At 25.3% G+C, this 23,694-nt stretch overlaps 1 protein-coding gene across 2 annotated transcripts in view; it reads right to left on the reverse strand.

Moving 5' to 3' along the window:
* Positions 1–408: 408 nt before the first annotated feature.
* Positions 409–23,694, reverse strand: part of bun (TSC22 domain family member bunched) — a 612,850-nt gene continuing 589,564 nt past the window's right edge. For both annotated transcript variants that reach the window (XM_075296938.1, XM_075296937.1), the window contains one exon: positions 409–3,074. In XM_075296938.1, coding sequence (XP_075153053.1) covers positions 2,595–3,074 — 480 coding nt within the window. In that variant the 3' untranslated portion in view covers positions 409–2,594. The remainder of the gene's footprint in view (positions 3,075–23,694) is intronic.

Raw genomic sequence — 23,694 nt, forward strand, 5'->3', positions numbered from 1 at the left:
CAACAGATTTTTTCTGAGTTTTGTAAAATAATAATTGTTTTATTTTTTTTTTTTTGTATGTATGGGGGGGAGGATAAGGTAACCGAAGTAAAGGCAAAAAGGTGGGTGGATTTTTGAAAACTATTTTTTTTTTGTGTTATTAAGAAAAGAAGTTTGACGGTTTTTTTTATATAATTACAAGAAAATATCAAATGATATGGATTTAAAAAAAAAAAAAAAATATAAATTAAAACAGCATGTTTTTAGCCAATCCCCTAATAGGCAGGTTATTGATTCTTAATTTTGATATTTTTTTTTAAAGCGTATGTTTTTGCTTTATAATTTTTCTTTAAGGTTTCTAAATAATAGAATCTGGTATATTTACAGTTGGCTAAAGAAAAAGAAAACAAAATAATAAAATTTAAAACATTTAAGGGGTTTCAGATATTTTTTTTTACATTGTATCATCAGTAGTAGAGTTCCTTTTGTGTATGTTTGAAATCAAGCTAAGATTTTTAGATTTTGTTTTGTTTTTACAGTTGCTTTGTTTCTTAGCCGATTATGCCATTAAATTGTTGTTTTGTGTATTTTTTTTGAATTTTTTACATTTTTAAGGTTTTTGTTGATATTTTTCATCATTTGGGGGTTATACAGGGTTTTTGTTATATTTTTTTTGTTATTTGTATTTTTTTTTTATTTTGGATAAGGTCAATGCAATGCAAATTATCACAATATATAATATATTAATTTTGTATTGATTTTTATTTATATTTTTTTTGTGTGTATTTATTTTGTAATTACTTTTGTGTTTCGTAACATTGATAAAAAAAAAAAAAAAAAACAAAATAAGACAATTTAGGGATATTTGAAACAATATTATAATAATACAATTAATAATAAAAAAAGACAACAATGTTTTTTTATGTATGGAGAGTTCTATTAAGGAGCCTAGAAACTTAAAATTCTACTTTTTCAATAAAAGTATTTATTTTAAGTTTATTTTGTGGGGGGGATTGTTAAAGTTAAGATGAATATTATTTGTTGGTTTTTATAGTTTTTTTTTCAGGTGGCATGCATTTTTATGATATAATTTTAGTTTCTTTCTTTTTCTAATATTCATCATTTGTTTCTCTCTTTCTCTTGCTCTATAATAGGTTTAATATTTTTTTTGTAGTTGTTGTTCTTATAAATTGAAATTTTTATACATAAAGGAGGGAAAATAGTTTCTTAAAAAAAATTATACACAAAAGTTTTAATACAAATTAAAGAAGAGAAAATTAAAAAAAAACATAAATTTTTTTTAAAAATAATTATTAAACACACGTAAATAAATTTTCTTGAAATTTTTCTTCTTTAAAAAAAAAAAAAAACTATACAAATAATCCATATTATTTAAAGGACCTAAGGCAAAATTTTAACAAAACTAAAGAATATAAGGTTTTTAAACAAATCAAAAATTATAAAAAAAAACATTTTTTTGTTGTTGTAATTAAGGTCTGATATTTAAAATATTTCTTGTATTAAACTTCTTTTCTTTTTATATTTTCTTCATTCATTCCCAAAGATCAACAGGAATTATTTTTTTTTTGGGAGAGTATGGGAAAGGATTAGAGAGAAATCTGTTTAGAATTTCTTGCCATTGTTTTTTTTTCATTTGTTTTTAAATGTTTTCTTCTTCTTTTTGTTTGTGTTTGTTTTTTCTTTGTTATTGTTTGGCTTCCACATATTCGCGCATACCTCATCATAAATTATTATCACATTACAAAACTTAAAAATTATGATACTGCAGCAACATGTTGCTGAGACAGCATACCAATTGTGTGTGTGTGCCCAAAAACAGCACAGCGTGCTCCCATAAAGCAATAGCAGCATTTTTTTTTAATGGCAACTCTAAGAGTTGCCACAAACTTAGTTCTTAGAGTTTCATAGTTTGGAGACAAAAAAAAAAATCTACCAAAAAACAAAACATCCAAGCAGTGATGTGATGTTTAATTTTTCTGTTTCAAATTATTAAAAACAAAAAAACGGAAAAGTTGACATAGAAAATTTCCACAAAAAAAGAAAAATAAATAAAAAAATTAATAATGATAATAATGAAAATGTCTATGCCTCAACAAGAATTACTTGGATATTGTTTTGTTTTTTTCTTTGCTTGCTTTTTCTATAGGTTTTTCTATTTAAGAAAGTGTGAATCGTTAAGGCTTAAGGGTAAACATTTTACAGAAAATAAATTAAAAACAAAAAAAAAAAAAGAAAAACCAAAACCTGTTTTTCTTAAAAGATTTTTTGTTATCACAAAACTTTGGGAAAAAATCTTCCAAGAAAAAAAAAATTCTAACGAAAATCAAAATATTTCTGCTTATATAAAAATATTTACCCTAGCTTCGAGCCAAAAACTTACTTTCTTTCGAACAAACAAAAAAAACCTATCATTTATTTAGATGCCCTACATTTTGTCTAGAGACCGAATTGACCTGATTAGGTTTGTTGTTTTCTTTTTTAAACAGTGGTGTTTTACAAGACAATTTAAGCAAATTTAAAATTTTTCTTTTGATAAACACCCTCACTAAAGGTGTCGACAAATTGTTTTGTGTTGGCTATTGCTATTGGGCCATTTACGACATTGATCCGTTTGCTGCTTGTTGCTGCTGTTGCTGCTGCAATACTGTTGCATCTTCGCCATTGTTGCTACTGTTATTGATATTATTTTGATGTTCTACTGAAAGAGCTTCCACTGCTGTTTGTGTGGTGGGTGTAGCCGTACCACTTCCAGTATTGGCTGCATTAATAGCAGCAATCTGTTGTTGCTGATTACCCACAGCATTTGTATTGGCCACCACTGCTATGGCATTGGCTGCAGCCACTGTGGCAGCTGGTGGGGTTGGTGTTGGAGCTGCCGCAATCATATTGGTTGCAGTTGCTGTTCCCGTAATTTGCATTTGCAATTGCTGCAATGTCTCTTGAGACATATTAGCCTTCAGAATGGTATTCTCCACTTCCAGTTGATTGATTTTATCCATGAGTTCGGAGATTTTCTCTTTCAAGACCTCCACTTCCTCACGGACAGCTATCATCAAATGGGATTTGACGAGATCCTGGAAAATGGAAAGAAAAGTGAGAAAAACAAAATTAGTAAAATTATATAACCGCATTGCTCTATAAAAACAATGGTAGTATGTATGAAAAGATGATTTAAACAATCAAAATTCAAAACCTTATATCGTACTAGCTTTAAGAGAAATATGGCAACTCTAACATTATTGTCATTAGCAATATGTTGCATCTAGTAAAAATAGATTAAATTTCGTATGCAAATGTAGGAAAATATTACAACACTTACGGCCATTTTCATGTAGATCCATTAGGCTTTAACTGCCAGTTAACAGAAAGTAAATTGCAAATATCTTTTCTCCAGTTAATTTTAACTGAAAATTTTCTAGCAGTTAAGCTCCTATCGGGCATATAGAATGTATAGACAATATGGCAGATGTGTCCATAGATCGGTTTAAAAATTAGTTAGCTAATGTAGCACTAACGGAGTTTCATGAAAATGGGGGTTAATATTATTAAATTATTCCTGTTAATACACAGAAAAAAAATTTTCACCAAAATATTTCCAATTAAAATTTAAAATAAATTTTCAAAAATATTCAATTAAATATTTAATTGAATCAAAAATTTTTTAATTAAAACAAAAATCAATCACAGAAATTAATAGTATCAATTAATTTTTTAATTGACTTCAGTGATTGATACTATCATTTATGTGATTGAAGATATTTCAATAAAAAATAATTGAATCAATTAATTTCGTGATTGTGTCTATGACTTTGTATACATATTTAATGTTGACCTATTGATCTATTATTTTTATTTTGTAAATATGGTAACCCTCAAATTATTTATGTCATTAGCAACATGTTGCTCAAGTAAAATTTTAGTTTATTTTATTAATAAATTATTATTATTATTATTATTAACGTTAAATTTTCGTTTTTTTTATTGTTATTAATATTTCCCACTATATAGAATTCAAATCGAATGCACACATGAACGATCTAATTATATTATGCATCATAAGATCCATCTAAACTAAAATTTGGTGTTTTAGATTCTATATCAATTTTCATTTTTAAAATTCTTGTTTTATTTATGTAAATGAATTGATTTTGCAATTAATGGTAATTAATTTAGTACCTAAGCTCTGACACTATTGCAAGGAGTAAGAAAAGTTGATGTGTACAGAGATAATAATATAAAATATGAAAAAAAATATTTTGCTATGTAGCAACATTTTGCTAAAGGTAAATTTTAGTTTTTATCCTTACTTTAGGCTTAATTTCAATGCACACATGAACTATGTAATCAAATCATGTAACATAAGTTCCATATAAATTAAAATTTGGTGTTTTAGATTCTATATCAATTCTCATTTTTAAAATTTTTGTTTTATTTTGGTAGTTCTATATAAATTCTAATTTTTAAAATTCTTGTTTTATTTATGGAAATGAATTGATTTTGCAATTAATGGTAGTTAATTTAGTACCTAAGCTCTGAGACTATTGCAAGGAGTAAGACAATTTGATGTGTGCAGAGATAATAATATAAAATATAAAAAAACAAATATTTAGCTATTTAGCAACATGTTGCTAAAGGTAAATTTTAGTTTTTATCCTCATTTTTGGCTTAATTTCAATGCACACATGAACTAAGTTATCAAATCATGTAACATAAGTTCCATCTAAACTAAAATTTGGTGTTTTGGATTCTATATCAATTCTCATTTTTAAAACTTTTGTTTTATTTTGGTAATTCTATATAAGTTATAAATTATAATTTTTAAATTTTTGTTTTATTTATGTAAATGAATTGATTTTGCAATTAATGGTAATTTATTTAGTACCTAAGCTTTGACACTATTGCAAGGAGTAAGACAATTCGATGTGTGCAGAGATAATAAAATAAAATATGAAAATTTAAGTTTTTATCCTCACTTTTGGCTTAATTTCAATGCACACATGAACTATGTAATCAAATCATGTAACATAAGTTCCATCTAAATTAAAATTTGGTATTTAAGATTCTATATCAATTCTCATTTTTAAAAGTTATGTTTTATTTATGTAAAAGAATTGATTTTGCAATTACTGGTAATTTATTTAGTACCTAAGCTCTGGAACTATTACATGTAGTAAGACAAATTAATGTGTGCAGAGATAATAATATAAAATATGAAGAAAACATTTATATATTTAGCAACATGTTGCTAAAGGTAAATTTTAGATTTTATCCTTACTTTTGGCTTAATTTCAATGCACACATGAACTATGTAATCATGTCATGTAACGTAAGATCCATCTAAATTAAAATTTGGTGTTTCAGATTCTATATCAATTCTCATTTTTTAAAGTTTTGTTTTATTTATGTAAATGAATTGATGTTGCAATTAAAGATAATTTATATATAACCTACGTTCAGGGACTTTTAATTGGACCAATGGAAATCCATGTGTGCAAAGATAAGGATCTTATTTCATTACAAAAATTGTATTGATTTTATTTCATTACAATTTTTAAGAAAAATTACAATGAAAATAACTTTTGTATGGATATTATATATGGAGGAATTTGTAATTGCTAACTTGGTTTAACTTTTAGGTTATAAAGAACATCAAATACACACATAGATAAATTTTGCATATTTAAGAATATTGATTTTTACTTATTTTGTTCCAGCAATTGGATTTTCTAAATCAATTCATACGATAATTTAATATCGATATAGAAATATTGCAAATCACAATAATTCCTATAAACATATAACCAAAAACAACATGTTGCCCAATCCTTATCAATATGTTGCAATTGGGTTTACACTAATCTAACTATACATAAATAGTTAGTTGAAGTATGACGTATTAATCCAATATTATTTGATGTGTAGCAAAACAAATCACAAATAAAAGAAACAACAACAAATGAAATAATTCTAATGACAACATGCAAATATTTTTAAATAGTCAATATCGAAGAAAAATGCTGTTGCCAATTGGTAGTGCTATAATAATAGAGGAAATATTTTTTTCTAGAATGCATGATTGTTTTCATGGTTGTTTGATGTCATAATACATACAGAGAAAAGAAAAAAAATACGTTTTCACTTTTCATTAAGCTTATTTTGCGTGTTTGTATGTATGCAGTGAATTAATGGGGGAGGAAAATGACAAGAAAAATGCAATGTCAATGTTTTTAGAAATTCTACAACAATTGTTTGTGGTTTACATTAAAGCTGAGAAAATGTTTTTAAAAAATATATATAGAAAAAATATATATTTTAAAATGCACTTATTTCGTTTGCTCAAAACATTATACAATGAGAAATTATGAAAAAACTTATGGCTTGTATTTTTCCATTAATGCCTGAATTTCACTGAAAATGAAACGAAAACTAAAGCACAGAGGCATGAAAACTGCATTCATATAATACAAAGAAAATCCCTACATATACTAGAAAATTACATTCATGTAATATTTCATGGTGAAAAAAACAATTCATTCATATGACCAAACTTTGGAAATAGATTCATTCATGTATAAGATCCTTCATTATATGGGCTCTGCTTTGTTTGTTTACTTTTTTTGCTAGCATTTTTCAACTGATGGTGGTGGCATTTGAAATGATTTAATAATTTAAGCCTTTTTACCACATGTTCACCATATGCTCTTTTTCATTTTAATCAATCTGGCATATAACATAACACTGTTCCCTCCGCCTTCGCGATTTATTTCACGAAGAGTTTATATATTATATAAAGTGAAACAATTGCATAGCCTTTAGTGTGTTTATGGTTCAAATGGTTGGCACAAAATAAAAACCAAAACACGCAATATTTTCATTTCTGCCATTATTTATTTTGTGTGTGGGTAATTACCTTTTCGATTAGGTTCAAGTCTTGAATAAATGAATCACCTGGTTAATGTTTCTATATGAAATACTATGTCATCGAATTATAGGAGATTTTTATATTTTGTTGCTACACAAAAAATATTGGCGAAAAATTTGAATGATTATCACAATAATTAGGGAATAATTGGAATGTGGGAAATACATAACCTATATATAAATATATAATAGGTATTGCATTTATTATAGGATTATATTTAGATGCCACAAAATGATGTGAAAATATATTAAAAATAATGGTATGATTTTGATTTTAAATTTACAGATTTGTATTTGAAATATACCCAACAGGAAAGTAATTTAAATGCACACATATATGACCTTTATAAATTATTAATTGGTATCCAATAACTTATTAAAAATTGCATTTTGGGTTTCCTGATCAATTCATATAATCTTTAAAAAAGAGAATTTCCTATTACAAATTCGCATGGAGTTACAGAGGATTTGACGAAGACTTATTTCCAACTAAATTAAACCGATCTTCGATTAAGACAGCAAAAAGATTTTTTTATTACTTCGTGCATACTAAAACTGAGTGCACACATGAATGTAATTTACAAATCCTTTAAGGGTACTAAATAATAATACTAATAAAAACTTTAAATGCTTCACAACAATTTGCAATTTTGTTTTAATATGAGATTGACATTCAACGCTATATAAAATTATATTAAAATATTAAGCAGCGCGCGCACACATGAAATTGCTTTGTGTGTTCTGAATGGATATGGGAATATATACTAGCAAATAGATTTGAATTCTCAAGATCAATTTCCCTATTCTTGGAGTTGAGTCAACAATGCCACAACTGATAAAAACTCCAAGTATATAAAATCAACATTTGAAAATTCGGAAAAATTGGAGGCACACATAGAAGACTCTTGTATACTCCTAATGAACAATGAAATACCAACTGTTTGAAGCATATGGTTTCATGTAATCAATTCTATAGTTGATTCAAATTTAAATTTTTATCGAAATCAATAGGTATACAGAGAAACAGTATATGGGCAAAAATTAACTGTTCTTCAACGGTTTTTTGCTTATGTCTTCTTTAGCTATAGAATTTTTGTAAAAATGTTACCTAAAACTCTAACATCATCAATACTGGCACGATATAGTATTCACGGGCCCACCAAAGAAATGACACAGCACTATTGGCCTTAAACACGAATAGTTCACACAATGTTATAAGTCATTGCGATAACTTTTAATGGTCCTATGATAACCAAGGAAGAGAAAAAGTGCCGGTATGTTTTCTGTTTGTGTATTGCGAAATCTATGGTGTTTTTTTTGTTTTTTTCTATTAATGCAAAAATCCATGTAACCTAGTTGTGGAAAGAAATATCCACTTGCCAATATCATGACACATGCCTATTTTTGTTCATAACTTGAGATGGCTCGGGTTTTTCTTTTTGAGGGGGGGGGGATATGTAAGCAAACTTCACACTTTTGTTACCAAGTGCTAGAAATATAAAAAAAAAACACAAGGAACATGGAAATAGAAGACATTAAAACATTGTTTTGAAGTTGTTGTTTTTTTTTTTGTTGTGAGAGAAGTTGTGCTTTTGTTTTGAAACCGCTATGAGTCATGTTAGAGACCATTATTTATATTGTTGAAATTAACAGGTGGGGTATTGGAAAAACAAAATGAAATCATAGCTAAGGAAAGCTATTCTTAACAAAAGCACAATGAGAGTGAGATTGAAGAAAAACGTAAAAGGTTTTCCATGTCGGTTGAAGTTTCAAAAAGCTATTAGGATAAAATGGTCAAAAGTCATAAGCAAAAAATTTATAGAAATTTATTTTTATAAAAAAAAAGTAAAATAAAAATTGTATTAAATTTATTTTTATATAAAATAAACAAATATATATATATTGTATATGGTAATACAAAATCTTAATAAAACTCATAAAAGGGTCAATTAATATTTTAATTGATTAATTAATTTTTTAATCAACCGAAAAAATCAATCGCCCAAGTTAAATTAATTCCTTAAATGCTTACTACACAGAAAATAATTTCAGCAAAATATTTCCAATTAAAATTTTAATTGAATTTTGAAAAATATTCAATTAAAATTTGATTAGATTGAACAAAAGTCATAAGCAAAAAAATTATAGAAATGTATTTTTATATAAAATAAAAATTGTATTAATTTTTTTTATATAAAATAAAAAAATATAATTTATATATTGTAATACACAAAATCTTAAGAAAACTCATAAAATTTTCTATTGCAATTTTAATATTCTATTACAATTAATATTTTAATTGATTAATTACTTTTTTAATCAACACAAAAAATCAATCGCCCAAGTTAAATTAATTCCTTAAATGTTTACTACGCAGAAAAAATGTTCACCAAAACATTTCCAAATAAAATTTTAATTGAATTTTGAAAAATATTCTATTAAAATTTCAATTTATTTAACAAAATTTTTAATTAAAACAAAGATCAATCACAAAAATTAATAGTATCAATTAATTTTTTAATTGACTTTGATACTAACATTTCTGTAATTGAAGACATTTCAATTAAAAATTAATTGGATCAATTAATTTCGTGATTGAATCAAAAAATTATTTTTTTATGTGAACTGAAATATTGAATCTATTGATTTAAGATAAAGAAAAAAATTTTAATTGAATTTTGAAAAATATTAAATTAAAATTTTAATTGATTTAACAAATTTTTTAATAAAAACAAAAATCACTCACAGAAATTAATAGTATGAATTATTTTTTTTTTTAATTGACTTCGGTGATTGATACTATCGTTTCTGTGATTGAACATATTTCAATTATAAATTAATTGGATCAATTCATTTCGTGATTGGAATCAAAAACTATTTTTTTGTGTGTAAGATTCAAACATTACATGACAAAATCAATAAATTACGTGATAAATGATTCTATACATTTTTTAATCACTCACACAAATTAAAAGAATCCACAAAAATTTTAATTGGAAGATCAATTAATTTTTTAATTGGCGTTCGTGAGTGATTGAAGTAATTTAAATTAAGTATTGATTAATTCAATTACTTTTATGATTAATGATTCCATTAGTTTTTAACTCAAGCGTAAAATAATTACACAAATCAAATGTTTTTAGAGATTCAATTATTTTTTAATTGGCGGAATTAATGATTCAATTAATTTTTTACACAAATCAAAAATCATTTACACAAATTATTTGAAACCACCAAAAGTTTAATTGGATCAATTATTTTTTTGTTAATTGGCATGGATATTTCTTCGTTTGAAATACAATAAAATTTATTTAATCAATAAATTAGTTACTTCTATAATTAATGATTTTTTTTTTAATTTTTAATTAATCAATCACATTAATTAAATGTTTCATTGAATCAATTATTTTTTTAATTGGCATCAATGAGTTATAAAAACTAATGATTACATCACAAAAATTCGTGATTAATGACCAACAATATTTTTTCCAGTAAGACTTGCACAGAAAAACATTTCGCCAACATTTTTCCAATTAAAGTCTTAATTGAGTTTTAAAAAATATTTAATTTAAAAATTGATTCAACAAATTGTTTAATTGAAACAAAAATCAATTACAAAAATTAATAGTATAAATTAATTTTTTAGTTGGATCAATAAGTTTTTTAATTGATACTATCACTTCTGTGATTGAGACATTTCAAGAAAAAAATTAATTGGATCAATTAATTTCATGAATGAAGACAAAAAATATTTTTTGTGTGTATATAATATTTAATTGAATGAAATAACACCAAAAATGGTGTTGAAAATATCTAAATATATTTTCCATAATTTTCAAGACACTCCCCACAAAAAAAACATAAGTTTTATCACAAAATAAAAAAAAAAAATCTATAAAAAATTGTGCATTATGTGGAAAACTCGCTTATTTTTAAGTTTATCAATTTGTTTGTTTTTTTTTTTTGTTTTTTGTTAAAGCCTTTTTCTCTAAGGCGATTGTTTTCTCTCATTCTATATAAATTACAAAAAGGCTGGCGTCGCTTTTCTGATTCTGATACAGAGATTTTATTTTTCATTTGCAAATGCACAATCATGAGGGTCATTTGCCTCAAAAACAAAGAACTTCCAATCATATCTGAGGCATACATAAAACAAAATACAAACGATGCCGTCCATCATATGTTCAGATCAAGGCGGGGCGGCAGCATAAGGGTATTGTGGTCTTGTTATATATATTCTATAAAAAGATACCAAATGAAATGAGTAAAGAAAATCAGGCCATTTTAATTTAAAACAAGAAAAATATGGAATATACACATGGGCAAAAACATATATCTCATATTCATCATAGTAGGCCTAGGTTTATAAAAAAAATAAACGAAATGTATTCGGAAAAGGTTAAAAAGAAGATGCTAGATTATTTCAAGGGTTTATATGCTCAGCAATTGATACTAATCTATTGAAGGTTTAGAATTACCTTAAATTAGATTTTTTTTGTTTTTTTGTTTTTTCATAATTTAATACCATCTCTAGTCTGTCAAGCCACTTGATAACGAAAAAAAATCTGTTTCAATTTTACTTACATATCCAATGAATTTTCAAGAATTTATCGTAAATTTAGTGTGTTCGTGACCCATTATCGTACCCATATATTTTATGCTGCAAGCAAGCAAGCATGTAGAAATGAACAAATGCTTGGACAGACATGGGACACGGGTCGATTGTATTTCTACTGTTAACATTGACCCTTACATTGACCTCATGCTGAGGTTAAATACTTTTAGGCGTTTACTTATCAACACTGCCACATGGCTATGTCATTTTGATTTTTTTTTTTGAATTTTCCATCGTCTTTAAGGAGACAAAATTTATATATTTTCTGGAAAACCCCCAAGGAACTTGTTTTCACATGTGTGTGTCTCAAAAACATTCTTGGAGTTGAAATGATACATTTTTGGAGGGTTTTAGTCATACGAAATAATATCAACCAGAAGTTTATTAACCTTTTCTAAACTAAGTGTTATGGAGATTCTTTAAATCTTGAAAAAAAAAAAAAATAATAAAAAAAAATTATAAAAATTCCATATATATTAATTTTTTTATATAGAAGATTTAAAATTATATCATTTTTTGTATATACAATATAATATTAAATTTTCTTTCATATTTCTATTAATCATGAAGGCAAATATATGACGCATATATGTCAAGAAATCTACCATCCTTAAAATGTCCATGGTCTATTAAACATTTAAAACATTATACATAGCCTATCATTTCTCGTTTTTCCGACAGCTAAACATTAGAAAATTTCAATTTGTTTTTGTATGCAAAATATATAAATAAATAAATACAAAAGAAAAAAACCTATTGGCCAAATTCCAAAAATATAAATTAACTACTAGCAAAAGGGATTATTCACCATAAAAATGATTTAGTCTAAGATATAGGCAAAGAAAACCAAAATGATTTGTTTAAATATTAGATTTAGTGGCAATACACCAAGCAGCATACATTTTTAAAAAATATCATATATGCAAATATTTTTGGAAAATATATTTTTTTTTTCGAAAATGTCAAGAAATAAATTTTTTTATTGATAGTAAAACGGCTTCAGTCTTGATTTCAGAAATTTATTAATATTTTTAATATTATCTCAAGGAAATTAAATTTCTAATGGGGAGAATGTGACTAGTGGCAATGCAAAAAGCAGACAAAATTTTTAAATACTATATAAGCAAATATTTTTGGAAAAATATTTTTTTCTCGAAAATTTCAAGACCTAAACTAAAGTATTTTAAATTGTATATTGATTATAAAATGGCTTGATTTCAGATATTTATTAATATTTTTATTTTCAATATTATCTCAAGGAAATCAAATTTCAAATGGGGAGAATGTGACTAGTGGCAATACACAAAGCAGAAAAAATTTTTAAATACCATATAAGCAAATATTTTTTTTCGAAAATGTCAAGAATTAAAGTATTTTAAATTGTATATTGATTATAAAACGGCTTGATTTCAGAAATTTATTAATATTTTTATTTTCAATATTATCTCAAGGAAATCAAATTTCTAATGTGGGAGAATGTGACTAGCTGAGGACGGACATATATGTGGTGTTCAAAAAATGTTTTTATTTAATCTATTTAATAAAAAACTCATTGTGTGTGTTTAAAATTTATGTGGATTTTTTTAATAGCAAATTTTTAAATTCATTTAAAATGTTTTATATTTAATCAATATAATAAAAAGTATTCATTGGTTCAGTTTAAAAATTATGTGAATTATTTTTTTTAATAGAAAAATTTTAAATTCATTTAAAATGTTTTATATTTAATCAATTTAATAAAAAAATCATTGTGTCTATTTAAAAATTATGTGAATTAATTTTTTTTAATAGAAAATTTTTTAAATTCATTTAAAATTAATTATGTCTGTTTAAAAATTATGTGCATTATTTGTTTTTATTAGAAAATTTTTAAATTCATTTAAAATGTTTTTATATTTAATTTTCGAAATTTTTTCTCTGTAGTCTAGTGTAATCTGGGAGCAATTTTAAGAAAATGTGTTTCTATGCTAATATACAAAAAAAAAAAAAAACATCAACAAAATTAAATGCCAAATTCAGCCAATAGACCCATTAAAAAAACAAAATTGAAAAATACTTTCAAAAATCTAAACTAGCCAAGGTTATATATGTATAAGCTATGAGAAAAACTAAAAATCAAAAACAAAAATTTACTAAAAGCTTAAAAATTTTTTCGCACTTTGGATCATTGATATATATGTATGTAATATCGAATCCTACCCTCCCCACCATAAAAAAAACGTGACAAATGTATTTAAAAGTATGTAAGGCTAATAACCATTCAACTTTGTATGCTTTAACTGTATGGTTAATAAATAAAATTCAAATCAATAGACAAACAAAAATGTTAAAAAAATATTTAGACTTTACAACAAAAGCAAAAATGTTTTTTTTTTCTGTAGACAAACTAACTGAAATGGCCACAACATAACAAAACACACCTTCTTTAAGTAAAATAATAACAACAAAAACTGAAGGTAGTATTAAAATTTGCAAAAAATATATATATAAACAAAAAAAATTAGCGCTATATATATAAGAAAGCAAAAAAAAAAAAAATACAAAAGGCTGAATAATAAAACCAATAAAAACTGGTAAAAACTGGTATGAAACCAAAAATTGGCCGACACACAAAAAATCAAACCTGGCAAAAAAAATTTTTTTTTGATCAAAAAAGTATAAACAAAAAAAGAGAAAAGAAATAACATCAAGCTCATAATAAACAAAAAAAAATTATAGCAAAACAACAATATACAAAAAAAAATAATATATTCAATAAAAATTGGACTTGATAAAGAAAAAACAACAACTATTATATATACATGAAAAATAGCCTCATAATTAATTCGTAAACACAAAAAAAAAAAATGGCAATGATGATGACGACTACGATGACAAAGTTAAAGAGGAAGAGAATAACATTTCGAGTTTTTAATTTTATGAAACTATTTTAGGTCCGTAAGTTAATACCGAACGGAGCGTCAACGTGGGTTTAATTTAATAACCAAACATTTGATAAATTGATCTATTAAAATCGACCAAAGGTATTTTGTTTTTAAAAAATAAACAAATAAGGTCATAAGTGATATGTAGAAGAAGTTTTTGTTTGTTTTAGTGATCAAAAAAATTTTTTTTTAAATTATATTAATAAATCTAAAAAAAAATACTGGTTTAATATTTTATTTTTGATTTTTTACTTTTTTTACATTTTATTTATTTTTTTTTGTTTACTTTTTAATATTATTTAGTTTTAAATAATATTAATAAATCACTAAAAAAATATTGGTTATATATTTTATTTTTGATTTTTTACATTTTAATTTATATTTAATCTAGTCTACACTGAAAAAAAAACAGTGAACTCGCCAGGATGAAAACTTTTGATTAATTTTAGAAAATTTTGAATATTTCTAGAAATTTTTAAACTAAACAGCATTACAAGCGCTGGCATCACGCCGATATCACAAAAATAAGTAAATATTTTTTTTAATTTTTTTTTAATTTTTTTTTTAAATTTTTAAAGAAAATGTTGTAGTTTGAAGGAAAAAATTGGAGTTTGAAGGAAAAAAATTTGAGTTTTTGACAATTTCAAGAAAATTTATTAGACATAAAAATTTTTTTTCGCTTTTTAAAGAAAATTTTGTAGTTTGAAGGAAAAAATTGGAGTTCAAAATTGCAAGAATGTCTTTAGTGACATACGAAGTTCATGATGGACGCTTTTGTAGTAAAATTTACAAATTTGAAGAAATATTGAACTATTTTGTGAAAAATACGATTTTAGTAAATCTCCATGTTTAATTTGTGTATAGTTTTTTCCCGTCTTTTAGTTCATTTAACTAACATACGTAAAAAAAATATTAGAGTAAATGAAACTTTCTCCACACACAAAAAAATTTCACGAAAATTTTTCCAATTAAAATTTTAATTGAGTTTTAAAAAATATTCAATTAAAAATTTAATTGATTCAACAAATTTTTTAATTGAAACAAAAATCAAACACAAAAATAATAGTACCAATTAATTTTTTAATTGGATCAATTAACTTTTTCATTGACCTTCCATTAATTTTGTGAAAAATACGATTTTAGTAAATCTCCATGTTTAATTTGTGTATAGTTTTTCCCGTCTTTTAGTTCATTTAACTAACGTACGTAAAAAAATTATTAGAGTAAATCAAACTTTCTCCACACACAAAAAAAAATTCACGAAAATTTTTCCAATTAAAATTTTAATTGAGTTTTAAAAAATATTCAATTAAAAATTTAATTGATTCAACAAATTTTTTAATTGAAACAAAAATCAATCACAAAAATAATAGTATCAATTAATTTTTTAATTGGATCAATTAACTTTTTCATTGAACTTCAATTAATTTTTTAATTGATACTATAATTTCTGTGATTGAAGACATTTCAATTAAAAATTAATTTGATCAATTAATTTCGTGATTGAATCAGAAAAAAAAAATTTTTTTATGTGCAAATATAATAATTTCATGAACTAAAATATAGTTAAATTGGCTTTAGTGAAATAGAGAGTTCCCTTTTTTTGTTTGAGTGTATCTTCCATTTAATTACGGATTCACAAAATAAAATATTGAAAATATTTTTTTTTTTACATTTTAATTTATAGTCCATATAATTACGGATTCATTAAACAATATATATTTAATATATTTTCCCTGTTATAAATGCTAAAAATAAACTTTTTTAATTGATTTTTAATATTTTTTAATATATTTTTATCATCATTCTAAGGATCTTTGAACTTTCGGTGTTTTTATATTTCTAGACAAATAATCACAAAAAATAATACCTATTTATTTATTGTTTCAATTCAATTTTGATATCTTGGTTTATAACGCATAGAAAACAAATCTAAGTATAGATAGCTGGCTGGCAGCCATTCATTTGCAAATTTCATGATTCATTAGCAAACGAATCGCTATAGATGCTAATTATAAAAAAGCCAAAGCAAAGCGAAATAAAAATTTTATTCCTTCTAATGTGATTAGCATGATAGAAAATTCAATATTTGTTTTGCCACCCATCATCATCATGAGCAGCAGTCATCATTTTTATCAACCTCCTCAATGTGCTAAGTAGTAAAAACTCAGCACTAAACTAGAGAAATTGGGAACCTGTGGTGTCACAAATTAAAATAAACAGAGTATACGTTGAAGACATCATCAGCTATAGATTAAAATCATTGATGCGGCGTCTATGAAACAAAAAAAATCAAAATACAAAATAAGGCGTCTAATTTCTTTCACCATTTGCATAGGAGAATGAACAAGTCAACCATAGAATTCTATGTATTATATATATATTTTTATTATAAATGTGTAAAAAAAAAAACAAAATCTTATCTCTGAGTAATATAAACCACCTCGAGGCAAAGATAAATGCTAAAATAGAAAAAAAAAAACCAAAATGATCCTAAAACAATATTGAATATTGAAGGAGGGCGAGACAAATTTTGTAGAAAAGAAAACCACCCCCCTTAAATATTTTCTTAAAGAAAAGATGCTAAGCAGCGGATATTTGGGTAAGAGCAGGTAGTTGAATATATGCCAAAGTAAAAACCTATTGACAAACTACAAGTGTTCTTCAAAATCCCAACATGACAAACTCTATGATGTTTCTTTAATAGATTTCACAAAAACTCAAGGCAACAAACTCTAGACAAATGCTTTGGCAATTGATAGACAATCAAGGCGGGTGGGTATGAAGCGAGAAAAAAGTATTTCAAGTACATTTTTATAAATGATTTAAATTAGTGCATTTAAACATTGACATGTTTGCGTTTTTTGTGTATTGAAAAGAAACAAAACATTTTCGAATATACACATAAAAAAATTTTAATTTTTAAGTTTACCCATTAATTTGTAAGGGAAAAATATTTTTAGAAAAAAAAAATAATTTTTTTTCTCATTAAAATATTTTCTTAAAGGTCCAATAGACAAATAGAAATTAATGGGAATAGAAGTCACGTGTATTTCCAATGATATTTAGATTTTTGTTTTAAATATTTTATCAAAAACAAATTTATTATTAAATTTTTTGAGAATACTCCTTGGGGTTAATAGATAACCTCCTTAATTTATAAATTATTTTTCTCATTAAAATATTTTCTTAAAAGTCCAATAGACCCATAGAAATTAATGGGAATAGTAGTCACGTCGTTTATTTCCAATGATATTTAGATTTTTTTTAATATTTTATCAAAATATATATTTTATAAACAATTTTATTATTAAATTTTATGAGAATACTCCTTGGGGTTAATAGATAACCTCCTTAATTTATAAACGTGTATATTACGACACATGTACTCATACATAGAGTAAGTATGAGAACATGTGTCGCCCTCTTACACACCCACACTTGTATGTAAGAGAAGTGTCTTAAGACCTAAAATGTAAACCAAAAATCAATACAAATTTCCGTTTCCGCTCTCTCTCAAAATCAGATCTCAAATCAAAGAACAAATCATTTATACTCTTTGTCTACACTTTTATAGAGTAGATTTGATTAAATATTGCCTCTATAAAATATTCAATGCAAACAAATTTTTCCGCATGTATTATTTTTTGTTTAATATCTATATCATGTAATATAAAATGTGTGTGGGAGTTTTTACAAATGACAAGTATTTTTTTTACTCATAATTTAAATTTATGGGATATTTTGTAAAGAAATATTTTGAAAAAATATCCATCTTCATGTTAAAGCAAAATCACGAACATGTGTTCAAAATATGACATTAAATAAATTTATAAAAGTTCTAAAATTATGACCATTATCAGTTTGACATAGCTATAGCTTTACTGTGAACCCTCATTATTTTTTTTTTTAGTTTTGAAGAATAAACAAAAAACATTTTTATGTTCATTTCATTGAATTTTTTCTATGCTTTTGTAGTTTTCTCATTGAAAAAAAAAAAATACATATATATTACAAAATACTACAACTACGGCTCATTTACTTTGTATGCAATATGTTAATTATTTCGTTTTTGAAATTGTAATGTAAAAATATATTGCATTGATTTGAAGGTAAAATAATACAAAAATTGTCTTGAATTCATTTCAAAAAGAAATACTTAAAATTTAATTGTTGTTAAATATAAAGGAAATTATTAATCGTCCATTCACAGTTTTATTTTCAAATTTTGATCAAGTATGGCACTTGACATCAAGGTTGAATATAATTTTTTTTTTGTCATATTTGCTAATTGATAGAGAGAAAAACAAAACTATTCATAAAACATGTCATAATTTTTTGCCAATAATTATAAATTGTTTGCTTGAGAATAAATATAAATAAGTTGGCGATAAATAGAGCAGAAAAAAACATATATCGTTTTACACTTGATCTAATTTTTTTATCAAAATAAAATTGGTGATTCATAAAAGAAGTAAGTTGTGTGTATGATATATTGAAAAAGAAATATCATACTTTTGTGCTAGTCAAATTTTAGCTCAATCCTCTTATCATCAAAATTTCTTTGTTATCTCTTATTTTTTTTACAGATAAAATGTTGAAGGCCATATCTTATTTAGATTGTGTAAAACTTGTTCTTTATTGTTTATCATCAACTGTTGGTTTAAAATGTAATAAAGAAATTTTCGTTTGAGACTTTAAAAGAACAAAAAAAAAACGAAAACATTTCTTTTACTTTTACTCATTGTGATTTTAGGCCCTAAAAGGAAAATAGGACATGCAATGTGATTCATCATTTGTAATAATATGGTGTGGTATGAAATGACATAAAGAAACCATACAATTTATATAATTGGTAAATGGTGAAAAGTTTGAGGACATGTTACCTAATAATTATTGAGACAGAGGAATGAGAATTTCTGGTGGGCAAAAACATTCTAGTTAGGGTTTTTTGCTTTAGAGAAATTTTTGGAAACAAAAAAATTGGAAAAAAAAACTTTTTTATTAGAGCAGGTCCCCGAAAATGGTATAATTGCTTATGAAGAAGATTCCTTTTGAGAAATTTTACAATATATGTTATTAAAATTACAAGTAAATTTTGGGGAAATGGAAGACAAACAAGACACGTAGTGTTGTTCATAATTCGTGAGAAATGGGAAAAAAGAAATTCACAACACAAAATATTTTTAAGCTGGAGAAAAATTTGAGGACATGTAATCCAATAAGTTTGGAGACATAATACCGGTATAAAACCTTTGTTTACTTCTTTGTGTAATTTTTAGTTAAAATCGGGTATTTTAATGTCTTTCGTTATATATCAGAAAAAAAACTTTTTTATTAGAGCAGGTCCCCGAAAATGGTATAATTGCTTATGAAGAAAGGAATCCTTTTGAGAAATTTTACAATATATGTTATTAAAATTACAAGTAAATTTTGGGGAATTGGAAGACAAACAAGACACGTAGTGTTGTTCATAATTCGTAAGAAATGGGAAAAAAGAAATTCACAACACAAAATATTTTTAAGCTGGAGAAAAGTTTGAGGACATGTAATCGAATAAGTTTGGGGACATAATACCGGTATAAAACCTTTGTTTACTTCTTTGTGTCATTTTTAGTTAAAATCGGGTATTTTAATGTCTTTCGTTATATATCAGAAAAAAACTTTTTTATTAGAGCAGGTCCCCGAAAATGGTATAAATGCTTATGAAGAAGATTCCTTTTGAGAAATTTTACAATATATGTTATTAAAATTATAAGAAAATTTTGGGGAAATGGAAGAGAGTTGTTCATAATTCGTAAGAAATGGTAAAAAGAAAATGAAACACAAACTATTTTTAAGCTGGAGAAAAGTTTGAGGACATGTAATCCAATAAGTTTGAGGACATGTAATCCAATAAGTTTGGGGACATAATACCGGTATAAAATCTTTGTGTCTTTTTTAATTAAAACCAGGTATTTGAATGTCTTTCGTTATATATCAGAATTTTGGGAACAGAGAGAATAGAATGATTCTATTCTAATATGATAGAATAGAATCAATTGTTATAAAAAATTTAATGTAAACCTACTGAAAAAATACTACACATAAAGATTATGACTTTATATTATTACAATTTTTATTCGAGCTTATTGGACAAGAAGATTAAGGGAATTAAAGGTTATTACGAAATCTTCTGCAAAACAATTTACATGTATATTAATTGGTAACGCCTGCGATATTTACATAGCAAAGACAAAAACCAATTCAACTACTTGTATTAATTTTAGTATTTTCCACAAACACAAACCAGAAGACAAAATGATTGGTGAGGAATCGCTTGGAATAGATTCAGCGTTGCCTAAATACTCCCGTAAAATTTTGTCGAAATCCTCAGTATCACCGTTTGTTAAGATATTATTGCAATTGTGTGGGATTTTTCTTATATAGCAAATTCGGCTTAGAAAAAGTGTTGTCAACTTTATTATTTAAAAGAAAAATCATTAAACATAATTATAATTTAAAAACAATTATATTATATTTTTTTTGGTAGTTTACTTTATTTAAAATAAGTATACTTTTGTTTTTAACCAATCAATTTAAATATTTTCCATTTCTCCTAGAAAATTTTTTTGTGAGCAAATACAAATTGCCAACACTTCCAGAATTGCATAAAAAGACAACACTGTTATTAGAATGAACTAGAAAAAAAAACACTAAAATGCAACACTGTTAGAGAAAATGCTATTTTAATTTATATAACCCACAGAAGTATGAAATGATTTGAAAACGTATTAAACCGCAAGCAAAAAAAAAGAAGAAAAATATTTTCTGTCCACATTTTTAAAATACCTTTCTCATTTTGATAATTCTTTAATCTTTTTTTTTTTTGTATGAATTATTACAAAAAATTAAAAAAAAGCTATCACAACACTTTTCTATTTCTTTTTTTAATTAATATATATTTTTTTTGGAAAAAATCAATAACGCACGAGATAAGTGCCCGACAAGCTAGCTTAGGAAAGTGTCTTAGCACTATGATGGCCGACAACAATGCCTCGGCCGAAAAAAAAAAAAAACACAAATCACACAACCCTCAACAAGAACAAGAATACTTTTCTATAATATATAAACTATTTGTATAGGGTGTAGTAGGATGGATGGGTTTGAAACATTGTGTAGGGTTTGCTTTTTATTTTATCATATATAGGTATGTATATATATTATAATACGTACTTTTGCATTCGGCACCATTACATAGCAGGGACTATCATAGCCCTTTTGCCAAATTTCATAGAGCCAATTTTCGGGCTGACGCATAGCCATGGTACCCAACATTTTGAATTCGAGTTTGGTGAATATAAACTTTTTTAAATGAATTTTTGATAGATTTTTTGGGGGATTTAAATTCCCGTACTTGTTACAAAAATTTATAGATTCGGCGATTAAAAGCGAAAACGCGAAGACAGTCTTTGAGAGTTGATACAGAGAGATATTTTGTTGCGGCTTTGTTTTTTTGCCTTAGGAATTGATTTTTTAATTTAAAAAATCACACTTTTTTCCAAAGAGATATGTCAAGAAATGGGAGTGTAGTTTCTGTTTTTTTTTTTGTAGAGGTTCTGTCTTTTTTTTGTAGACTTTGTATTTTTTTTAGCTGAGAAATTCACCACAACTCAACTGAATTTTTAAACGGTAAATGTTTTCTTTATTTTTTTAATTTTATGGCAAAATAAAATTATATAATTTTTCTAGAATTTCTAGAAAATTATTTTTTTAGTTTTTTTTTTTGTCTTCACTTTTATGTGTTTTATTGTTTAAAATCACAGTTACTTCTTGCTTTTTTGCTTTAATTTGCAATTTTTTTTGGAGATTTATTTTTCTTCTCTTGATAAGTTTGCCTTTTTCTGATATTTTTTTCCGAGGTGCTTTTTTAAAAATATATTTTAAAGTTAGTTTTTTTGTTTGCAATTTTATGTTTCCTTTTTTGCTTGCTTTAAATTGGATGGTGTGGTATAAAAGAGCAAAGGCACCAAATTTATATTGTGTATGGTTACTTTTCTTTTTCACTATGAAATTTCCACATATATATTCTATTCTTCTTCTTCTTTTGATAATTTCTATATTATTTTAAATTGCATTGAATTTCTTTGTTGTATATTTTTCTTCTTGTTAAGTATTTTTTGGTTTGTTTGTTGTTTTTATTTTAGAGTGTGTTTGATACAAAAGTTTAGCAATAACTGATTTTCTGTATAGCAAAACCTCACAATATAGATGATTTTTTGAAGCGAGAGAGAGCCAATTTTTGTACAATATATTTTGAGTGGTTTTTTTACTCTCTCGCACTTAACTAAAATGGGAGAATAGAGAGTTATAGAACTCTTGAGTGTTTCTTTGCAAGTAATTTGAGTGTGTGTGTCTCTCATTAAAAAAAAATTAGAGAGAATTTTTAAGGAATATTTATTAATTTTACATTAGATTAAAAAATTCTTAACAAAAAAATCCATAAAAATTAATTTGTTTTATTAATATATTTTTGTTATATTGAAGTTTGTACAAATTTCCAGTTTTTATTAAATGCTGTCAAAAAGGCGACTGAAAGTCTGGTCTGTCGTTAAGATACTTTTATAGTCAACATACACATAGTCATTCTTTGGTGTGGCCAAATCAGAAATCTTGCACACATACTCGAATCTATTCACTCTCTCTCTCTTTTTCGAAGAGAGCCTTTGAGTGATTTTTCTTTTTCCGTACTCCCCTGTTCTCTCATTCACTCTCTAATACTCACTGCCACACACGGTCCATTGCCAAATCATACAACAATCACATGTATCTGTGAGTTACTTTATATGGGCAAATTATCATGCCATAAACACTGAAAATCCACATGCGCCATGAGGTCCAAAGAGCATTGTCTTTACAAGACATTAGACAAAAACAAAACCATAGAGAGTGAATAAATGCCACAGAAAAACTACCTGCCAGTCAAAGAAAGAACCCATGAGTATATGCCAAAATGAGTTCTACAAACTCATTTTTTTTGCTTGACAAAGGGAAAGGCAAAATAGCGCCATATGTTTTTAATGAGTGCCCGTTCACACATACACCCGCAGGCACACATATTCTCATTACGAAGAGAAGAATATGGCAGTGTCTCATAATGACAAAGAAAAAAAAAAAAGAAAACGACAGGTAGATACCTGAAAGGGCAACCGCTGACTAACTATTTAGAAGGATTTGGCAAAAAAACGTGAAAAA

The sequence above is a fragment of the Haematobia irritans genome, chromosome 2, assembly GCF_050003625.1.
Source record: "Haematobia irritans isolate KBUSLIRL chromosome 2, ASM5000362v1, whole genome shotgun sequence".
NCBI lineage: Eukaryota > Metazoa > Arthropoda > Insecta > Diptera > Muscidae > Haematobia > Haematobia irritans.